Raw genomic sequence first — 22,253 nt, forward strand, 5'->3', positions numbered from 1 at the left:
GGGGGCGGGGGGGAGGAAATAAAATTCTGCCCCGGGCGCCCATAGCTCTGGTTACGCCACTGAATACCGATAGGCACAATCTAAAAAAAAAGGGACAAAAAATGGTACAAACTGCCATGATACCTGTGCACTATACCCAGTCAGTATAATTTGATAGGGAGTACTGCTGCTGATAACCTCAGGCTTGTGTTTAAATGTTTCCCAAATGTTCTGTTGGGGGGTACTTATGTGTCATGTGCTAAGCTGTGTATATCAAGCCAAAAAAGCTCCAGGGACCGGTCTAGCGGCCAAGCGGGACTGAGGATTGGGTAAATTCCTAGTTTTGAATAGTGTGAGGAAGGATTAGAACGCTTGTCAGGCTTTAGAGCTCTTTAGGACTCTGTTAGAGAGATTTACCTTTTATTCCTGTCATGGTGAAAATGTTTTACAAGACAGGAAGTGACACATACAGAAATAAAAATGCTTTCTTTAGTAGAGTAGGGAGGGTCAGAACCCCTGTCACATTTGTAATGATGTCTGTGTCCCTTTTGCAGATTTTCCCTCACTTCCTGTCTGGTTAAACCATTGTCAGCAGGACAGGAAGTAAGTGTAAATCTCTCTAACGGAGCTCTGGAGGGCAGTAAACCCTTCCTAAAAGAATTACAGAGGCTTCCATCATTCTGAAAATACAAGTCACCTGACCGTCACCTAAGCCCGTGTTGCACTAGTGATTGTGTCGCTGGCAAGAATTCACCAGCCCTCGCCATCTCGGTGAGCAAAGTGTCCCTTCCTTGCTGACAAAAAATGCTCCGTAACATAATTCACCATCGAGAGAGCGATGCCTTGCTCACCCAGCCAGCGAGAGAGCGATGGCTTGCTCACCCAGCCAGCGAGAGAGCGATGCCTTGCTCACCCAGCCAGCGAGCCAGTAACACACATAAAGCAGGCGAGTACTTATTGCCCTATTGTGTCTTGGCCAGTTTGCGTCAGTGTCAAGATTCCTAGTTAACAGGGGCCTAATGCCGACCCTCACTGACCTGAACCAAGTAGCCAGGAAATTCAGAAGTCCTGATCCACATACTGGTTCTGAGTTAGTGACTCAAAGAACTAAAGCCAGAGGGTCAATGTGACAGCCAGTGTCACTTCAATTACAGCTTTGAGGCTGCTGACATTAAATCCAAGATGGCTTTGCCCAGCAGCAGTCCCGGGGCTTTTGGGTGTCCACACAAGGGAGGCTTTTGCAGGTAAATAACATGCATACAATGCGTTACATGCACATATAGGCCAATGGGAAGATTGTTGAAATGAACGGCCTGGCCACAGCTTTTTTAGAAAACGTTTGGTGAGAGAAATATGTGGCCTGATTTGCTGAGTACGAATACTGATACTTTACCTCAAGTACTCGCCGATACCAATTACGATACCTTTTTTTTAGTGTCAGGTGACAGTCTTTCCAAAACAATACAGACGAATGATTTTAGAACAGTGGTGAAGTGCCAGGGCCCGGTAACCCTGCAACCCTGGTAGTTCTGCCACTGACCCTAAGCTGTAGAGGGACTACAAATCCTCGCAATACATTATACAGCAATGCAGAATACTACCAGCTATAGAGAACTACAAATCCCAGCAATACCTTATATAGCAATGCAGAATACTACCAGCTAGAGAGGACTACAAATCACAGCAATACATTATATAGCAATGCAGAATAATATAAAGCTACACACTCTGTGTTGCTTACCAGGGCTATGTGCAAGGTCTGACCTGGGCTGCCTACAGGGTCTCACCTGGGCTGCCTGTGGGATCTCAACAGGGCTGCATGAGGGGTCTCACCAGAGCTGTGTGGGTGGGTGCGTGCGGGGTCTTACCAGAGCTGTACGGGCGGGTGTGAGTCTCACCTGGGCTGAGCAGGCGGGTGTGGGTCTAACCAGGGCTCCATGCAGGGTCTCACCAGGCTGTGTGGGTGGGTGCGGGTTTCACCAGACCTGTGCGGGTGGGCGGAGGTCTCACTAGGGCTGTGTGGGTCTCACCATGGCTGTATGGGCAGCGGGAAGGAGGAGATGTTGAGCTGGCTGTTGTTTTAATAGGCGCTGCAGGGTCCCCACAAGGCTGCAATGAGGTACCCAGCAAGATCGGGACCTTATAACTGTCGCTTCTATTTAAAATGCAAGGTTCCGGTATCGGTTTCTAGTATCGGGGCTTTGTGACGAGCAGGAGTACTTGTGAAAATGCCCAGTATCAGCACCGATGTGCATCCCTACTTCTAAGCATATTCATATACGATCAGATGGCTAAATCAGCTGTGCCAAAATTGACCGCACAGGGGGTGAAAGTGTCTCTGGCAGTCAGAATTAAAGCTCCACTCAAACATCTAAATACACAGATAAGATACAAGGCCGCTATTTTACCTGCCAAAGGGTTTGTAATTCTGCAGATCCAGTTTATTGATTTACACAGTCCTACCAGCCAACACAGCCAGGTGGATTACACTTTCTCTGTTACAACAAAAGACTGTAAAAGAAATACAGAAGTATCCTCGCTCCACCCCCAGCCTGCTGATTGGATAGTAAATGAGCAGCCTCAGACTGATGAGGTCTCATCTTTATCTTCACTCTGCTCTCTTCTCCTATCAAGATGTTCCTTGTCAGCATGTTTACATGCGTAACACTTGATTATCTCACAGTCCTGCCCCAATCTGAATGTTGCTGTATAGAGGATTGCAGGAGGCTGACACCAAATTCAGGTACTTATATTAGTTGCATACAATAATTTGTGCCTGAAGCTCAGCTTTAAAAAGTGTGGGATGGAGAGTCATCCTGTCAGTTATTGGCGTCTCCATACAATCAGTGTACCTGTCCCCATGTGATCCAGACGTTCTGTCCTAGCTATAACAAGGCTGATATTGGAAATGTCACAGTGCTCTCACTGAAAGCTAAACACCTTGGAGGGAGTAAACATAATACATATCCAACTGCCTGAGGGAAATGTAGGATGGCTGCCTTATGCTCGGCACACACCTTACAACCATGGCAAGACTTTTGTCTTGCCATGGTTGTAAGGTAATCAAGAAAACGTACGATCTGCCTATCTTGGACAGGCAGAACGCACTTGCGATGATCGCAAGCCACGCCCCCATGAGGAGCGAGCTTCCGATGACGGCAATGCTGAACGGGCAGTGTGCGCTTGCGCACACCGGCCCGTCTGGCTTTTATCTTACGAACATGCTACACATCCGCCGAACATCGTACGATGCTCTGCGGGTTTTCGAACATGTTCGTAAGTTTAAAGTCGTGCGACCTTACAGTAGTAGAGGTCGCACGGCTTCCACACACCTTACGATAATCGTACCATCGCGGGATTTCCCGTGATTATCGTACGATTATCGTAAGGTGTGTGGGTACCCTTATAATGCTGTAGTGTTCCAACTGGTGTGAAGGGCTTAAGCAGTGCTCAGCACAGGGAGTGTAGGCTGCATGGTTATTTCAAGGAAATATGGACCAACACAAATTGGGAGGCTGCCATTGTTGGCCAATACTTTGGAAAACTCTAGTTGCCTTGTTATCATGTTTATTCATTGGCCCAGGTGAAGTATGCAGATTAGGCATTCTGCTTTATGCTAATTGTAGGTCAGGATTCAGCAAGCCTTGAACGCAGAGACTGCCAATATATCGAGCATTTTCTGACCACTAAGGTAATAGGGCCTCTTTCCCACTGGTCAGCAATGAAAGGGAGCACAACTACACTGACCACCAATGTAAAGGAGCCCTTCTCCCATTGGCCACCAGAGTAAGGGAGCACTTCTACACTGACCACAAACATTAGGAAGCCCTCTTCCACTGATCACCAATGTAAAAGGAGCCCTTCTCCACTGGACACCAATGCAAGAGTGCACTTCTCCACTGACCACTTATGCGCTGGATCACTTCTTTCCTGACCACCAATGTAAGGAGACACTTCTCCCCTGACCACTAATGTAAGGGGGCACTTCTCCCCCGGCCACTCATGTAAGGGGGCCTACTACCACTGACCACCAGTGTAGGGGAGCCCTTCTCCCACCGCCCACCAGAGTAAGAGGACCTTTCTCGCACCGGCCACCAATGTAAGGGAACACTTCTACATTGACCACCAATGTTAGAAAGCCCTTCTCCACTGAACACCAATGTAATGGTGCACTTATCCACTGACCACGAATGCATAGGAGCACTTATCCCCTGACCACCAATGTAAGGGTGCCTTCCCCCCAATGACCACCGGTGTAAGGGAGCAATTCTCCACTAACCACAAATGAAAAGGGAACCTTCTCCCTTGATCACCTAAGTAAGGTTTCTTTTTCCCACTGACCACCAGTGTATAGGAGCATTCTCCACTAACCACAGATGTAAGGTGCATCTTCTCCCACTGACTACCAATGTAAGGCGGCACTTCTCCCCTGACCACCAAAGTAAAGGGGCCTTTTGTCCCACTGACCACCATTGTAAGAGGACCTTCTCCCATTGACCATAAGGGAGCAATTTTCCATTGACCAACAATGTAAGGGGCCCTTCACCCACTGACACCAATGAAAGGGGCCCTTTTCCACTGATTACCAATGTAAGGTGAGTCTTTCTCCCACTGACCACCAGTTTATAGGAGCAATTCTCTCCTGACCACTAATGTAAGGGGGCCTTCTGCCACTGACCACCAGTGTAAGGGAGCACTTCTTCGACTGGCCACCAGACTAAGAGGACCTTTCTCCCACTGGCCACCAATGTAAGGGAACACTTCTACATTGACCACCAATGTTAGAAAGCCCTTCTCCACTGAACACCAATGTAATAAGTCACTTCTCCCCTGACTACCAAAGTAAAGGGGCCCTTCTCCCACTGACCACCATTTTAAGGGGTCCTTCTCCCATTAACCATAACAGAGCAATTTTCCACTGACCACCAATGTAAGGGGGTGCTTCTTTCATTGACCATAAAGGAGCAATTTTCCACTGACCACCCACCAATGTAAGGGGAATCTTCCTCCCACTGACCACCAGTGTAAAGGAGCAATTCTCTCCTGAACACTAATGTAAGGGGACCCTTTTCTCACTGACTACCAGTGTAAGGGAGCACTTCTCCACTGAGTACTGATATTAGGAGGCCCTACAATGTTCACTGTCCTTGTTTCTTTTCTGGTAATTCTTATTACTGCTGAAAATATTTTTGTTGTACAGAGCAGGAAAGCCTTAAAAATACGCATGTCACTGCACATATACAGTGTGTCTTTCAACTGTGCAATATATTTGTGCTTTATGCTACCTGTCATCCTGCAATCCTATCAGCATACTTCTGAGAAACGTTCCGCCAGTACCTGGCACTTTGTTGCACAGCTCATGAAAGGGGGATGACAAACATCTAACATGGATCAGATTATAGATCACTTTTCTACACATATATTTCGGAATGTTGCTAACAACCATGTTGGTTACCATTTGGTTCTATAGAACCACAAGCACATAAGAACATATCAATCAAATGGTAAAACGAAATGTCTACAGACTGAATGTATTAAATTCCTGCATGACGACCATTTTCCAGGCACCAGCAGTATCCATAGGTATGGATGGTAAAAGAGAAGAACTTTCCATAAAACTGCGCGTAGGAGGACTTTCTAAACACATTGTGCAAATGAGCTTTTGAAGGATTGCTGATTCAACACTTGACCCGTAGCTTCTGAAACATGCAGCAAGCCTCCATAATGACCTTAAAGTGGAATATGTTTCAATATTAAAGAAGAGCTCTAGGCAAATGAAATCTTAACCCTTGCAGTGGGGCTAATGGTTAAGTGATTGTTTTGTCTGTGGAACTAAAATTACAAAGATATATATTTACCTAAACCATGACCCCGGCTGGCTGCTACTCCAGTCCCTTCAGCCTGTCTCCTCCTCCACTCCATTAATTGAATGTTCGTTGGTGTCCTCGCATCCTATACACTGTATAGGTCGTGATGACTCACTGGGCCTTAGCCCCGTTGGAGCAGAGGGGGAGCGAGGCTCCAGGGACCTGTCTAAGTGCTAGGCTTGTGGTTCAAAGGTTAAGATTTTATATGCTTGGAGTTCTTCTTTAACTGCATGCCTGTTAAATAATATATAAGTCTAACACAGGTACGTATTACCTCTCACAGGGATCACACTACTACCCCTATCATCTGCTTTTCTCCCGGGGGACCAGCCTCATACCTTATGACTTACAGCAGAGATTTACTGCTGCCGTCTGATCTCTCAGTGAGGGGAGAGTATTCAAATGCTTCCTTCTGCCTGCAGCAGACTGATGACATCAACTCAGCTCAGGCATAGTCACTTTATTAAAGCTCAATTATGGAACTTCTTGCACAGCGTCACAGAGAAACACAAGCACACAGTCTGATTTGCATGCTGCACATGGCTTGGCTACAACAGGAAGGAAGCCACAGCTTTATTTTCTACCTTATTCAATACAACAGAGAATATTCCATAGATATATAACAGAACTTATAAACACTGCCATCTAGTGACCAACATTGTACACTGCAGAAGTTGTTGCTATAAACACAGTAATGTGTATTCTAACAGATTCAAGGTACAACTTTGAATAATGATAATGTTGCTTTGTATTGTAAAATAGGAATTTATTCATGATTGTAAAGTTATTGAAAGGTCCATTGCATCAGTGCACAGATTCACCTGTGTATACATAAGGTCAGAAAACTTGTCTCATGCCAGGGAATTGTGTAAAAATCTTCACCTTGTCTTACAGAATGGACAGCATTGAGAACAAGAATGTAAAGGGGCTTTGTAAAAAAATATAGAGAAATGCAAACATGTGACCAAAGTCAGAATATTCCCTAAGACATTGTGAAAATGAAGCATACTAAGCTGGACGCCGGGTCTTTATAATGATTGAACTGCAACATACAGATGGTTGGTCTACTGCCATGTGTATGCGTGTGATAAGGAAGATTAGCATGACACTGCAAAGCATATCAGCGGTGCCTCATCACTGTAGTAAAGAGCAGCACTCAACAAACCCGGGAACTGGAAAATCAGTGACCTGCTAATTCTATGCTGGAAAAACTTTCAGCTCTGTTAACGCGAGATGGGTCACTGGATACCTTTGGGGCAGCTTTTCTTACACACGTCACTTAAAGGCATAGTCCACCTTTAAAAAAAAAATATATATATATATTTTCTGCATGTACATCCAACCTGCACATCCGTGCGGGTCCGGTTGTCCGTACCCGGATGCAGGCAGGATGGATCCTGTCTGCGTCCAAGCACGGACACCTGGATCCGCACGGATGTGCAGTTCAGGAGTGCGTATAAAAGCGTATGGCCCAATAGGGCCGTCCATGCCAGCAGCGGCGGTGGAGGAGGAGGCTGGAGGCGGGGCCCGGGGGTCAGCAACAGAGGAGGTGGGGCCGGCGACGGAGGAAGAAGAGGCGGACAGGTAAGGAATGTGACCAGCCACCTGAGGGTGACCCTGCAGAGCCCACCATAGAGAGTCTATGGTGGGCTCTGCAGGGTCACCCTCAGGTGAGCTGTGTGGGATCTCAAGTGGGCTCTTCAAGGGGTGTAACTAGAAATCACAGGGCCCCATACAAAATTTTGCCATGGGGCCCTACGATTTCTAGTTACGCCCCTGTTCTCTATATCTGGATAATACAACACAGCTAGATTAAAAAGTGTTTTCACAGGACTTGTTGGTGGCCTGCATCCTCTTCTCAGCCCCTAATTTCAAGAACATCCCACAATGGAATTAGGAAAATATTTGAAACTTTAAAGTGACACTAAACTCAAGAATTAAATCTTAAAAATGCATTCAGATTCCAATACATAGTAGATCCCATCACACTCCTGACCGGATAAAAACCCTCAGATATCGGGTGGGTGCTGAAGTGACTGCAGATGCCTCTGCACATCAATGGATATGTAGTAGAAAGTCACTCGCACTCCAACTCGATTCTTAGTCAGTCAATGTTTGATTGACCATAGTTGTGTCACATTGCAAAGCGCTTTGTTTGCCTGAAGAAGGGACCACACGGTTCCGAAACGTCGCTTTACAATGTGACACAACTCTGGCCAATCAAACATTGACTAAGAATCGAGTTGGAGTGCGAGTGACTTTCTACATATTATTTGTTTAGATCCTCAAATCATCTCTGAATTGGTGCAGACACTGTCCTTCCTTCTGGAGGGGGGCTACTTTTGTTCCCCATGGTCCCTGTGTGTGTTGTTAAGTTGCCACCACGCCAAGCTCACTCCCGGTATGGACTACAATCTCATGTTTCGTTTACTAATTTATATTGAGATTGTAGCCCATCTTGGAGTGAGCTTGGAGCGGTGAGTCCTTTACAACACACACAGGGACCATGGGGAACAAAAGTAGTCACCCTCCAGAAGGAAGGACAGTGTCAGCACCAATTCAGAGATGATCTGAGGATCTACAGCCGAGTGATACACAAATAAGATACATAAGGAAGTAATGCAGTGTTCAGGGGTCAGCAGTAACACAGAGTTCAAGGATCAGTAGTGAGCAAGACAGGGTTTTAATAGTAAGTAATACAGAAAGCAGAGGTCATCAGTAACAGTGTTCAGGGGTCAATGGTACAGTAAGTAACGCAGAGTTTAAGTGTGATGGGCAAGTAACATTATTTAGAGGATAGGAGTAAGTCAGTTACAGTGTGTCAGTGGTGTCCCTCATATTTTACATCATCAGTGGGAGCCTCTGTATAGTAAACTCGGGCTCTTGACTAGGCAGGGTATACAGTACCTCTTGACTCCGGACTGGCCAATCACTTAGCATCTCTTTTTTTATGTGTTGATGAAGATTTTGTTGTAAGCTGAAGAAAAAAAATCAGGAGGGGTGGCTTCATTTGAATGATTGCTATGCATTTACTGCAGCTGTTGACATTTCTGGGGAGAGGGACAAATGGCAACTACACTTAAGGCGCCCATACCTCTTACGAATATCGGCCGATATAAGGTTGATGGGCACTGTACAACCGCAAATACTGTACAATCGATCGACTTTTAACTATCCAGCAGGTTAGAAAAGTTGGGTCGATCTTCTAATTACCGCTGATCCAACCTTTGCAATAATCGGGGCAGGATGGGGCCGCCATACGAAAAGTGTCGTCCGATGATCGCAAGGTGTATGGGCAGCCTTATGGATGACCAGAATGGGCTCTTTGCAGGTCAAGAGCGCTAATACAGAAATATGCCTGGCAGATGTTATGACAGTGAGGAAGGCCACCTTGGGAGTAAGGGCAGAGAAAGATCTCTAAGCGGTTTAAAGGGCTGAGAGAACCTGGTTGAGGTTCTATGGAGTCACTGGAGCACAAACAGGGAATGTGTGCACAAAAGCCTTCACCAAAGGCAAATATCTGACCCTTCATGCTCAAGGGCAAAAGCTGGTCCAGGCCAGACTGGAGGAAGGACAAAATGTGTCCCACGCAGTTCTTCCTAGAATGGAACTTCCTAACATCGCACTGCATGACGTACATCTTCCAGGTGTAATGGCAGACCTTGTGGGAGGAACACTTTTTAGCCTTAAGATGACAGCGTCTACAATAATGAACCCGTCCCTCAGGACTTAGGCTTCAACAGCCATGATGTTATAATCCGCAACTGAGAAGCAGGAAGGCATACCGGTCATTGGGACAAAAGGTCTGAACAATCTAAAGTGCTCATTAAGAGTCCGCCAAGAGTTTGACTATGTCTGAGTTGAAAACTAGTGAGAAAGAGAGTATATCTTTCAGAGCTAAGAGAATACGTCTATTACAGGGCAGTAGTGCGAGGGGGTTATACAGCGCTGTCCTGAAGCTTTTATTTATTTGCCAGTGTCTAATCACTTGAAGGTAGCTGCATAACTCAGTGGTCCAAGAATGAATTCACTGTGTCCTGTGATGTACAATCAAGAAAATTGGTTTTCCATCTAATTTATCTGAAATAAATCACTTTTCTAGAATGGTATAGAATACCAATACACGGTTTATCATGTATGCCAGCATTTGAAGATGCACTGAAAGAATAAGAGTGGCTACACTTATATTGTTTGGAATGTTATTTTGTCAACTCCTAACAGAAGGGGAAGGATGCACACCATCCTGGGACCAAACACTGCCTTACTTTCTCAGCTGGAGTTTCTCAGAATTGCTCTTGAAGCTACTCGCCATATATTTCAATGACTTTTGAGGTTTGATCATCAGCTATGATAATGACCCTTTTAATTGTATCCATCCTATACATTTTCCTCAGTGTAGATTTCACACTTGTATAGTGTGTGAGAGTATGTATTAAGTTTTTATTTTTTTATTATTTACACATTTTATCATTTGTACGTGTGACATTAAACCAGGGACTCCTCACAATTGTTAAGCAGAGGCATCTTTAATTTAACAATCTGCATTTTTTTTCCAAACATTAAGTTAGCAAACAAAAAAAAAATTGTAAAAAAAAAAGGTCTCACAGCACTATACACACACATCAGAAGCACCAGCACTCAATTTTACAGCATTTTGGTTTAGAATTATCCATTGCCAGCAATTAAATACTGTACATCTGCCAGAAGCAGGGTAAAATGTTCATTCATTAGAATTTTTATCCCCTTCGGCCCTGAGATCAATTTCACCATGTCCAGAATATGAGGATAGGCAGCAATGCCACTAGGAAAACGTATTAGGTATTGTCTGATATGTGCACAATAACCCCACACAGCAGGAAGAGAAGAAACGATGCTCTGCTGGAGACAAATCGACATAGGATCTCTCAAGTCAGGTTCAATTATAGGAGAACTCCACCAAGAACAGATTTGTATGGAAGGTGATTAGAAAAGTTGTGTTTCTTAACTCCAGTCCTCATTGTTGGCCAAACACTGCAGGAGGATTTCACAGAATTACGGGTGGCACAATTGACATTTTATTTTAAACCCAACCTGCCCACCATGTTAAGAACAGGTATCATAAGAGGTTTGCCATGACCTTTGCTAGTCAGAGAAATCTCTACTGTGTGCCTCTCTGATCCTGGTTACCCCGTGTTACTAAAAGCAATTTCCCTGACCTTGCGGTTAAGGACTACACCTATAGTCAAGCTTCACCAATGTGTAATGCACAATTAGAAACCTTCAAGTGTTCAATAAGGGTGTTCTCACTAAAGAGAAGGGAAGGTGGACTGGGCTAAATTCAGCAAGCCAATCAGATGGGTTTTTAAATGGTTGACAGGCTTACTATCCCCATAATGTAAAATTGCAGGCCAATAGGTGACAGACTAAGCAGTCACTACATACTTTCTTTGTCAGACTCTATCAATCCAGTGTCAGTCCACTTCTGATATGCAAATAGTGATTCGCTGAAAGATGCTATTTGCATAAGAAAAAGGTGGACAACTCCACCTCTCCCCACAAAGTGAAAATGGGGAGAGGTATGGATTGCTTGCTTAGGCAATTAACATTGTCTTGTGGAATGGGGGTAGGTGACTCCTCTCCACTACATGGAGGTGTAGGAAATAGGGATGCAACCAACTAATCGATAATGAAAATAGTTGACAACTATTCTCATTATCGATTAGTTGGTTGAATCCCCTAGCTCTCTCCTGCACGCTGGGAGGAGGGTACAGCAAGCAGTGGGTGGGTGCAATAGCCAGCTTGCTATTGGCTACTGCACCCACCCACTTCCCGCTGTATTTATATTTAGCTACCGTCTGTGGAATCTTGCCACTGGCAGCTGTCATTCTCTGGCTGAAGCTATTCAAGTGCCATGTGCTTACAATACAATAATTAAAATAAACAAATTATAAAAAAGGTGGGAAAAATCATTTTCGGTTTCGGCCTGACACATTTTGATGCAGGAGGTGCGTTGCAGTGCCATTCATTCCAACGGCACCCCAAATGCGCTTCCCACCCAAAGTGTGATCTCCCGCACTGGAACGCACAGTACCGTGCAGTGCGATTGCAAAAAATTGTGCATATGGTTTTATTCTGAAGGAAACTTTATGTTTGTAACACTGCATTTGTGTATTTTATTTTAAATTGGGGACTGTAATTCATTTTTTAAATCCGATTAATAGAAAAAATTATTGGCCAACTAATCGATTATGAAAATAATCATTAGTTGCAGCCCTAGTAGGAACTTCCATGGAGATCTGGGTGGCTCTGTGGGCACTGATTTGGAACCCAGAGGAGAGTGTTGTTATTGAGCACACAGGTTTGCCTTTAGTAGTTACTAATTAGGAAAGTGACCAAAGACCAGAGCTGAGAAACACCATTTCAGAGCTTTATCACCGGAGCTTACTGCACTGATGTTCCCCAACTGAGCTCCTCCTCTTGATGCTGCTTGTTGGCATTAAATGTCTGGCTGCTGCCATAACAGGGAACTTTTCAGCACAATGATATGTGCAGCAGTCCGAGCAACATGGCGAACAATTGTGAAACATTTGCAGTGGAACTCTGCTGGTAGGTAAAGCACCACACACAAAAGGTTCCTTAATCACATTCCACCCAAAACAATAACTTCTTGGCGGAGTTCTCATTGAAAGGGTCAGTCCACTCAAAACAGATATTGACTGCTGAGCAAACGCTACCAACTTCAATCGCGCACTAGTTTCTTACATCTCTTTGAGGACCCCCAGAGAAGTGATCTCTGTACCTGAGTTTCCACATCCACAGCTTGGCTGATATAATCCAGTTCAAATCAGGACTCCGTGGTCAGGTGGAGCAGACACAGGAACTCCAGCAGGCAGCATTTTCTAACAGAGTACCCCAGAAATGTAAAGGGACCCCGGTCATTCCCCTATTATTCCATGTAACAGTGCCTGTGTATAGACTGTTGTCAGCTGGTAATTGCTCCCTTTCTTATAGAACAGCTCTGCAGCAATTCCTAGACAGACGCTGTGTAGAAATCAACTTTACCTTCTGAAGTCTGTCTGGGTGCAAGGACATCATCCCTCCTTTCCCACCTGGCTGGATTTTTGTTTCTATTGGCTGAGCTCAGTCAACAGAAAATATAATTTTAGTCAATGGGAAAAAGAGGTATTAAGGGATCTAAAATAAAAGGAGGTAAAGTTGATTTTTACAGCTGCTATCTAGGGGTTGCTAGAGAGCGGTGATACGAGAAAGGAAGCAATAAGGAGCTTACAACAGCCTCTATGCACAAGCAGCTTTAGATGGGATAGCGAGAGGAACTGTACGAGTCTCTAAGCAGGCAATATGCAATGCAGCCTGTTTGCATCTACCCAAAACTGAAACATGTGGCTAAATGGTCACTCAGGGAGAGAGGGGTTAAAAATGCGGCTTAAATAAAAAATACAGCGCATTCTATACATGTATTAAATAACATCACACAGCCTATGTCTAAAAGGCTCATATATTACTCATGCTCACCTTCTTGCACCTGTTTTGTGTAATCTAGACCCTTAATTGTTACAGACACAAGGAGAATTAAAGAATCATAAGGAACAAAAGGGAAAGTAGCAGCATCACACCCCTCTACAATAAAGATTCACATTTGAAAGGAAAATACAGGGGGATGTAAACATGCCTAAATATAAGGCTGACCATAATAAAGGGCAGGCAAGGGTTAAGGTCACACTGGCCTGCACTGTCTCCATTGTTCATGGCAGTGTTATAATCATAAATGCAGCTACAGACAGTGCTTCATTCACATAGCGATAGTTTCTAATCATAGATAGCCGTGATGTAGCTCCTAAATAGAACAGATTAATAGACTTTGTCCTCTGAAATATTAAACAGAGCGATGCCCATTGATTCATTTAAAAGACATGGTGATACAGAGCAGGCTAATGTGCCAAACGAAGTATTTAAACAGAAGCATTTCACCATTCGCTAACACAGGCAACTTGCCCAATCTCGCAGAGGATACAATGTTCATTTGTTTTTAGCTTTACGATATATTCCTGCTAGTATATCAAACCTTAAAGAGCAGCTTAGTTCTTCATATGGGGTTTATTATTAGCAGTACAAGAGAACAAAGCTTATTCACTGAAAGGTGCCCAAGTCTTTACAATGCTTGCCGTTGACAGAACGATGGGCCAAGTGATTCTCAATGAGCTTAGACATTCACTCTCGCCATGACTAGTACAAGCTCTTCAAGACACACTTGTAATAATGAAATGACATCATTCATGTGGGATGCAAAGAGAACAATGCAGGATTCTCATCATTGAAGAGTTGCATGCCCAGATAACACTTCTTCATAACAGCTATATCCATCTAAATCTGTCCCGACAACCAGCACGGTCATTTTAAAGGAAAGGGCCTGACCTTCCAAATCAAAAATAGCCTTAAACGAGGGTGGTTACAAGAGTGGCTACAGGGCCAACTTAGCAACTCTTGAATGATCTGGGTCTAAGACATTATGCAGAGGTAAGGGGATAGTCCTTCATGAGCAATACATGATAAAATTCTCTGCCCTGTAGCAGCAAGGCAGCCCCAGACATTATGCCAGGAGCAGATGATCTGGACAGAGTAAATTAAGGGAACAGCAGAGCATACGGCATAATATCAGCCATTATTTATTCGGTTACAATCTTGTTTGGTCTCACAGCAGACACTGTGGTTAAGAAGTCTTATGTTGCCCCAGACTTTTGTTTTATTGGCCTCCCCAAGAAATGAAAGATGGGGGAAACAGAATGTAGTGTGTGGGGGAGCTGAAGACAGGCCCACATTGCATCTGGTCTCTACAATGGTAATGTCAGCCTGGCTCCGCGGGGCTCCAAAATGCCGGCTTCCAAGAGAGCAGCCTTGTATTGCCCCAGAACACCTTGGATGCTTTTGATGAAGCCCTTAGACAAGGGAAACAACGGGAAGCCAATGTCAGGGTATCCTCGTTTGTCAGGCAGAAAACTACGATAGCTCTTCCTACGTTTCTTTGGTTTCACACTTGGCTGTGCTCCTCCAGTTGCCCCTTGTGGTTCCTCAGCCTGGCTATAGGTGATACTTGAGGCCCCCTTACCCATTCCATCCAAGTCAGAACACTGAGGAGCCTCTCCAGGTGATAGGGTGGAAGCTCCGCACCCAGAATCGTCCAAATCCTTAGAACTTAAAGAAGGCTCTGGTGTGATTTCTTGCTCAGAGGGACTGTAGGGTGCAATGCAAGGGTGCTCCTGGCCGTTAGGCAACTCACCTCCCTGTTCTACCATGCAATTGGTTTCTAGCCAGGTCTCTATCCTGTGAGCTAAACGCCAGCCGTTGCTTTGAAAGTGTTCCATGATCTCCTGTTGGAAGACTTCCACAGGTCTCTTCAACAACTGCGTCATAGATTGTACAACTCTGATCAGAGCCATCTCGTTGTAGCAACGGCTATTCTCGTAACCTTCTTGCAGACCGCGGTCACTGTCAAAGCCAGCCTCATTGTAATAGGGTTCATTTACCAGTATAAGGCCTGGAGAGGGAATAAAAGGCACAAAGAATCACCATTATAGAAAACCTATACAGGCAGTCCCCGAGTTACAAACACACGACCCCCACTTACAAACGGAGGCTATTACTGTACGGCGGGGTGTCCCAGGCTGCAGCCAAAGTGTACTGCGCAGCATTTCAGTAGTTGAAATGCTACTGCGCTCGTGCCGATGAGGAGTGCCCGCCTTTTTGGGGTCTGGTTCGTAGTATAGTATGTACAGTACAGGAAGTTGGCTCTTGTTAGACGTGCAGACGAGGGGTGCACGCCTCTTCATCCGGGTCACTGTGAGGTTTTTACTGCTGTCTGTATCCTCATTAGAAAGATTTTATCTCACTTCCTGTCCTTGAGACAACAGAAGTGAGAGGAAATCTACCCCTAGAAAGGGAAATTCACTTCTGTAAGAGTTATCATGGGAAAAAGGTGCCTCCAATGAAGCTTTATCACCAATCCTTGTTTCCACGATAAGCCAACATTTTCAAAATCCAATTGTCACAGGGACAGAAAGTGAGGTGACATCTTCTGAACAGGGGCACACACAGCAAAACAAACTTTACAGGGGGTTAACCCTTTCATATGCTATCCAAAACTAAAAAATTGGGGGCTGAAGTTACACTTAAAAAATTTACCTGTTCCAACATGCATACAAATTCAACTTAAGAACAAACCTACAGACCCGATCTTGTTCGTAACTCGGGGGATGCCTGTACTGAAAAAAGTGCTGGGTGCCACTGCAGGTCTCTCTTTACAAATGCGAGTCACTTGGCTGTCTTCTGTTCAATACCTTCTACATGACCAAAGTAGGCTTGGAGCTAGTGAAGACAAAATGGCCGACTGACATACAGTACATGCTCTCAGAGCACTGAAATCAGTGCATCAGAATAACCACCACTGACATGACAGTGACAGACAACTAGCATTTTCAAAAAGAGAATCCTGCAGTGGCCGCATAGGTATTTTCTCAATATATGGTTAAAGCTGAACTCCATGCAAACAGCTAAGTACATAGATTAAATAAATAAATATATCAGAGCTGTATTATCTGCCCAAAGATTTGTTTTTCTGTCTATCCAGTTCTAAGATTTACACAGTTTGGCCATGTCTGACAAGGGAGGGGACCTGGTCTTTCTTTGCTGCAGTATTCCTTTCCCTTACAGATCTCTTGCTCACCCCCACCCGTGACTGGACATTTACATAAGAAGCAGCAGACTAATGGCCCCAGCTCTGTGTCACTCTGCTCTTTTCTCTTATTAGCAAGTTCCTTGCACAGAACAACACCTGACTGGTGCCTTGTGCTGTTTTTTTCCTCCCCCTTTCTGGGGTCTGTTGTACAGGGACTTCAAGAAGCTGATACCAAGTCAAACTGAGGTACTTCCACTGCATGCATTTTACAAAATATGTTTAATGATGTATTAATGTTAACAGAGATGCATTCATCAGTGTCTTTAAGATGTTTGGCAGCTTTAGCAAAATGTGGTTAGAATTGTTGACTTTTGCTGCAAAAAATAAAGCGGACATATGAAGTAGACGCTCACCTTGTATGGATATTAGTACCTGGAGAAGACTGGATTTGCTTGTCCATCTCTCAGTCCCCTAAAGAGAAAAATGAATTATGCAGATTAGGGTTTGCTGGTTACCAATGTATGTATATAATTAAAGGTAAAATGAATCCGAAGCTGATTACTCCATTCTGGGTGTAAGTCTGTGGCTTTGAATACTTGCTAGCTTATTGAACATTTCTGGGGCCCATACATATGCTGGACTTCCTAGCTGCTGTCACCAAGAGTGCCAGCTCATACGCTTGTTGCAAATGTTTGTAACGGCAGTAAAGCTTTCTGGACCACTTAAAAAAAGTAGGCCTAAATGGGAGGTAGATGAGCCTTACAGTGCTGGAACCTCAGCATATTTATCAAATGCTGGCCGACAGTTCTTATATGCCAAGGACTGCAGACTCATTACGGCAGTTGAGGAGAGGAACTGACAATCAAGCGTCATGTTGCAGCAGCACCATGCCCCGAAAATGTTGTGAATCAACCATGGTGATCCCTTCTGCTGTCTCACAACTGGCTTGACTACATGAAGTCTTCCAAACCCATTATGGGTTGTCACCAGAACCCATTCTGGGCTTTTCCCAAATCCCTAAGGAGAATTCAGCAAGGGAAAATAACACTATTGCCTTGCTGGGAGAAGCATTCTATGGGGGATCTCAGTGCTGACAGAGGGGCACATGTATGAATTGGCAACCCTACTTATTGGTATAAACTTCAAACTTGTGGCTGGGACTAGAAGGATCCATCAAAAACCGCTTACATAAAACTTAGAATATGAAGAGTGCTCAGTAAAATTTCAAAGATGTGATAAAAGCTGTGCCTGGGCTTTTATCCCTATGTATATCAGGATATTTCATATTTAGCCTAAGGCTCCATGCTCACCTCAGCATTGGAGTGTTTGTATAGTGTTGTAAGCTATTTTGTAATGTGTTTTTTCAGGACGTATTCAGCTTCAGTTGTGCTTACAAAGAGGAGAAGGTTTGCTACTTCTGCAGAAAATGCGTAACAAAATGCAAAAAACCCCAAAATGTTTAAAACTGCCCATACTATGTGTTTTCAGGCATTCACATTGTGTTATTTTAGCGGTCAAAAGCCTGATCTAAGGTCTATATGATCTCAAATGTATGTTTAAATGACCATATTTTTGATAAATTACCATTTAATGTTAATAATATGGTGTAAGACATGAGCAATGAGAGTCACAATAATGCCCACCCAGGGGGTGAATTGTAGAGATGAGGGTATACTGAACCTGTGGGGTTACCGATGCATTCACTGTTTCCGCTAGAGGATCCCTGTACCTGGAGACAAACCTGTCCAGTCTGTCGCTTAACCTGGATGCCAGAAGGTCCACATTCAGTGTCCCCCACCTAGAACACTGGACCTAGAAATCCTCTGGACATAAGGACCATTCCCCCAAATCCAGATGCTTGAGGCTGAGTATGTCTGCTTGCCAATTGATGGAAAAAACAGGAACTTGAAATTCTGCTCAACACAGGATCTGAACCCTGTCCTGCCACAATGAGACATCCCTGATGGTTGATGTAAGCCACTGCCATGGCGTTGTCTTCCTGAATCCAGACTGGATGACCTTCTAGTATGGTCAAATGCTGCAGAGACAGCCAAATCACCTAAGGATCCAGGGTGTTGATCAGATGAGATTCTGACTAGCACTCTTGCATTGACAAGGTGCTCAGGATTCTTCCCAAATCGACAGGCTGGCAGTTGCCCAGATGATCTTTGAGAATATGGGAATTAAGGAATTCCTCAATACCAGAGTCAGCTTCCTGAACTACTAGGGACAATCTGGTCCATGGTGGCAAACAAAATCAACCTGTCCAGGGACCTGATTGACTTGTCTTTTGATGACAGTACATAGTGAACTAGAGGTCTGGAGTAAAACTGGGCAAATGGAACCATTTAAAAAGGAGGCTAAAATCAAACTCAGGACACTAATGCAAAAGCAGAAAGTAATGCGACTCCTGGACTGGAAAGCTCGAATCCAGGACCAGAAAGTCTGAAGTTTTTCCTGTGGAAGAAACACTCTAAAAGGAGTTGTGTCCAGGACTAGACTCAGATACTCCAAATGATGTGTCATTTCCAGTCACGCTTCTCAAGGCTCAGGATCCCCCCGAACCACTGCAATTTCTGAGCAGTCAAGTTTATGTTGTCCAACAGAAGCCCGTGCCTATGGTTCCCTCAACAGGTGGTCTAAGTATTCCACAATGGGGGTTCCACGAGACAGCATTAGGGCTAATAGTAGGACTAAGCATTGGTGAATACTCATGTTGCAGATGAGAGACTGGAAAGGTGGGTACATGCAGGTACAAGTACCTTATGTCCACAGAAGTCGGAACATCTCCCAGGAGAAGGGAGGCAATAAAGGATACCATAAGGTGTATTGTATTTGTGAGCTGCATCTATGTGCTATGTCCCTTTATCAAGGAAAGAAAGGAAAAAGTGTGCTCACTCCAGGCACCTAGTTAAGGGTCACTAATGCCCAGCTGCTGTATAACTTTCATGAGCTGCAGCTCTTCATTGAGTGAAAACTATGTCATCAGTAGCCAGAGAGGAGGAGGAAGAGAAGGAGAAGACGAAGGAGGAGGAGGGAAATAAACCTTAACAGTTTGCCCATCAAACCTAAGCAGAAATGAGAAGAGCTCCCCCATGGGGCCCACATGTAAAATGCAGGTCACCACATCAACACCGAGGGACCCTGTAATGTATAGCCCCTTGTAACTGGAAGAACCAGAAACATCAGTGACACCAATATAAAGTACAAATGTCACAAGTTTATTTGCAGATCGCACTGGGCCAGAACGCAGGCACTAATGTGCCACGCGTTCAGGTGCCGGCGATCGCACCGTGGGCGTGGCTGCGGTGCCATTGAGTTTAATGCACCGCCACGCCCCCTCCCGCCCCAAAACAAAGTGAGCCGTCCGGGTTGCGTTCCAGAGGCTGAACGCACTGGAACGCACTTGTGCTGGTGTGACTGGGCCCTTAAAGGACGCTAAAGAACAGATTAAACACACAGCTAAACGACTCAAAAGAACACATCTCTCTCCCACATAGGAACTTGGGAATGCTTGGCTTGAGCTGGCCATACACATTCAGGCTACTGGGCTGACAAAGAAAAATCTATAGATTTCTACCATCCATACTAAACAAGGAGGAAGGATTGTGCTCCGACAGCCAGCATCCAACCAGAACACCTAAACTGTAACTGCAGCTGTTCAGCTGACAATTTTCTGTCCGGCTCCTTTAAATTTTTCACTCAAAGTTTGTTCAGGTAGTGCCGGCAGGGCCACCCACTGTTAGAATGTTGCTCATTTCACAGGAATCAGATGAAATTCTAACAGTGTATGCCCAACTTTAGTCAGTCAGCCATACATAGGCTGCCAACAAGCATGCAGATAGTACAGAACTATGCTATTTTTAAAGTGTCATGGATACACCTTGGATATGCGTACATTTATTCTAGAACTAAAATATTACATAAACCATCATATACAAACATGTCAACTATCAAAACTATACAACCCAGCTAAAAATAAAATCAGACCAGCTAGTATATTTGGCTTTTATGCAGACAGATAATGGGTAGTAAGTGTAACACTCATTAAAGTGGATATGATTACCTTTCCTATCCAGGTGCCCAGCAGACTGACACACACTTTCCCATTATCATACAGGTTTGGGTTGAGCCTCCCACTGCACTGAGAAAGGTAGCGGAAGAAAGGAGGCACAGCTGGGTAGTTATTAGGCAACTGTATGTCAAACAGAAATAAGCCATCCTCATACGGAGTACGTGTGGGTCCTTTAATAAACGCTGACAAGAGATCCTTAATGACAAAGAAAGGAAAAGAGTGCTTTTCATTATTAGATTTACAGAGTAAAACCACAAAAAGATACACAGACACTTTCACCAGTAGGAGAATATATTCACCAAACCATGCAAATACATGCGTTTAAACCCGATTCTGGTGGTTTCGCTGAAATCTGGGAGTATTCTATTATAATATATATATTAACGTGGATGTAGTGGTGAACAGAGCAGTGCTTTGGGTCAGGGTTACTTTCCCTCAGGTACACTTAATGTTAGGGATGCACCGATACCGGTTTTTCGGTATCGAGTACAGATATTTTTTTTTCCGGTACTCGCCGATACCGGAAGTCCCATTCAGGAACCCAGGCGGCGTGTAATGACTCGCTGCCCGGCATCCTGATTAGCTGGGAAGCCGTCTCCATGCTCCCTCACCACCAGGCCATACTGGTATCGGTCAGTGGCGTCACAAGGGGGGTGGGGCACGCACCCGGGTGTCACCATTGCATCCTGGTATCGGTATATCCCTACTTAATGTTAAACTTGTACTGGAATAAAGTGGATACTCTGTGACTCAGGTAAAGCTAACAGGATATAGTTTCTTCTTTGCACCTGAAGCCACTTCCCCTTCTTAAGTTATTGTATTTAAAAAGGAAAACATTAGGGCTAGAGCTGCAGCTAACGAATATTTTCAAAATCGATTAGTTAGCCGATTATTAAGTTCGATTAATCGGTTAATCGGATAAACAATAAAATAAAAAGTTTAAAAAATGGCTCCAGTGATAGGACTACTAGTTTGTATTGAGGTTGTAGTCCATCACAGGAGCAAGCTTGGAGGGGTGGAAGTAAAAAAGAAAAAAAAGATAGTGTGGTGTGCAATATAGTGAAATGGAAAGTGTAAAATTATACAGCAATGAATGCAGAATGGCACCGGCTATAGAGGACTACAACAAATCCCAGCAATAGTACATAATAGCTGGCGGCATTCTGCATTGCGCTGTATAATATGTTATTGCTGGGACTTGCAGTCCTCTATTCCACGCAATGCAGAATATCACCAGCTATAGAGGAGTACAACAAATCCCAGCAATAGTACATAATAGCTGGCGGCATTCTGCATTGCGCTGTATAATGTGCTTTTGCTGGGTTTTGTAGTCCTCTATAGCTGGTGTTATTCCGCATTGCGCTGTATAATATGTTATTGCTGGGACTTGTAGTCCTCTATTCCACGCAATGCAGAATATCACCAGCTATAGAGGAGTACAACAAATCCCAGCAATACATTATACATACAGTGTATAATGCATTGCTGGTATTTGTATTCCTATGTATAATGTACAGTACAATGTACCATCAGCTATAGAGAAATACAAATCCCAGCAATACATTATAGAGCACTATGTGTGGGAAGTGCAGGCTTACCTGAGCAGTCTTCCAGCAACTTGCTTCTGAGATTGGACCTGTCTATCAGCTGCTGTCATCCCCCC

At 44.4% G+C, this 22,253-nt stretch overlaps 1 protein-coding gene across 1 annotated transcript in view; it reads right to left on the reverse strand.

Moving 5' to 3' along the window:
• UBE2O (ubiquitin conjugating enzyme E2 O) overlaps positions 1 to 22,253 on the reverse strand; it is a 64,283-nt gene that overhangs the window by 1,034 nt on the left and 40,996 nt on the right. Inside the window, exons 16-18 of the mRNA XM_018568408.1 lie at positions 20,582 to 20,785; positions 16,929 to 16,986; positions 14,309 to 15,378 (exon numbers count right to left, since the gene is read on the reverse strand). Of these exons, the coding sequence (XP_018423910.1) occupies positions 14,675 to 15,378; positions 16,929 to 16,986; positions 20,582 to 20,785 (966 nt within the window). The 3' untranslated portion in view covers positions 14,309 to 14,674. The remainder of the gene's footprint in view (positions 1 to 14,308; positions 15,379 to 16,928; positions 16,987 to 20,581; positions 20,786 to 22,253) is intronic.

This window comes from Nanorana parkeri, unplaced genomic scaffold (assembly GCF_000935625.1).
Source record: "Nanorana parkeri isolate BGI_ZX_2015 unplaced genomic scaffold, ASM93562v1 scaffold1182, whole genome shotgun sequence".
In the NCBI taxonomy this organism is placed as follows: Eukaryota; Metazoa; Chordata; class Amphibia; order Anura; family Dicroglossidae; genus Nanorana; species Nanorana parkeri.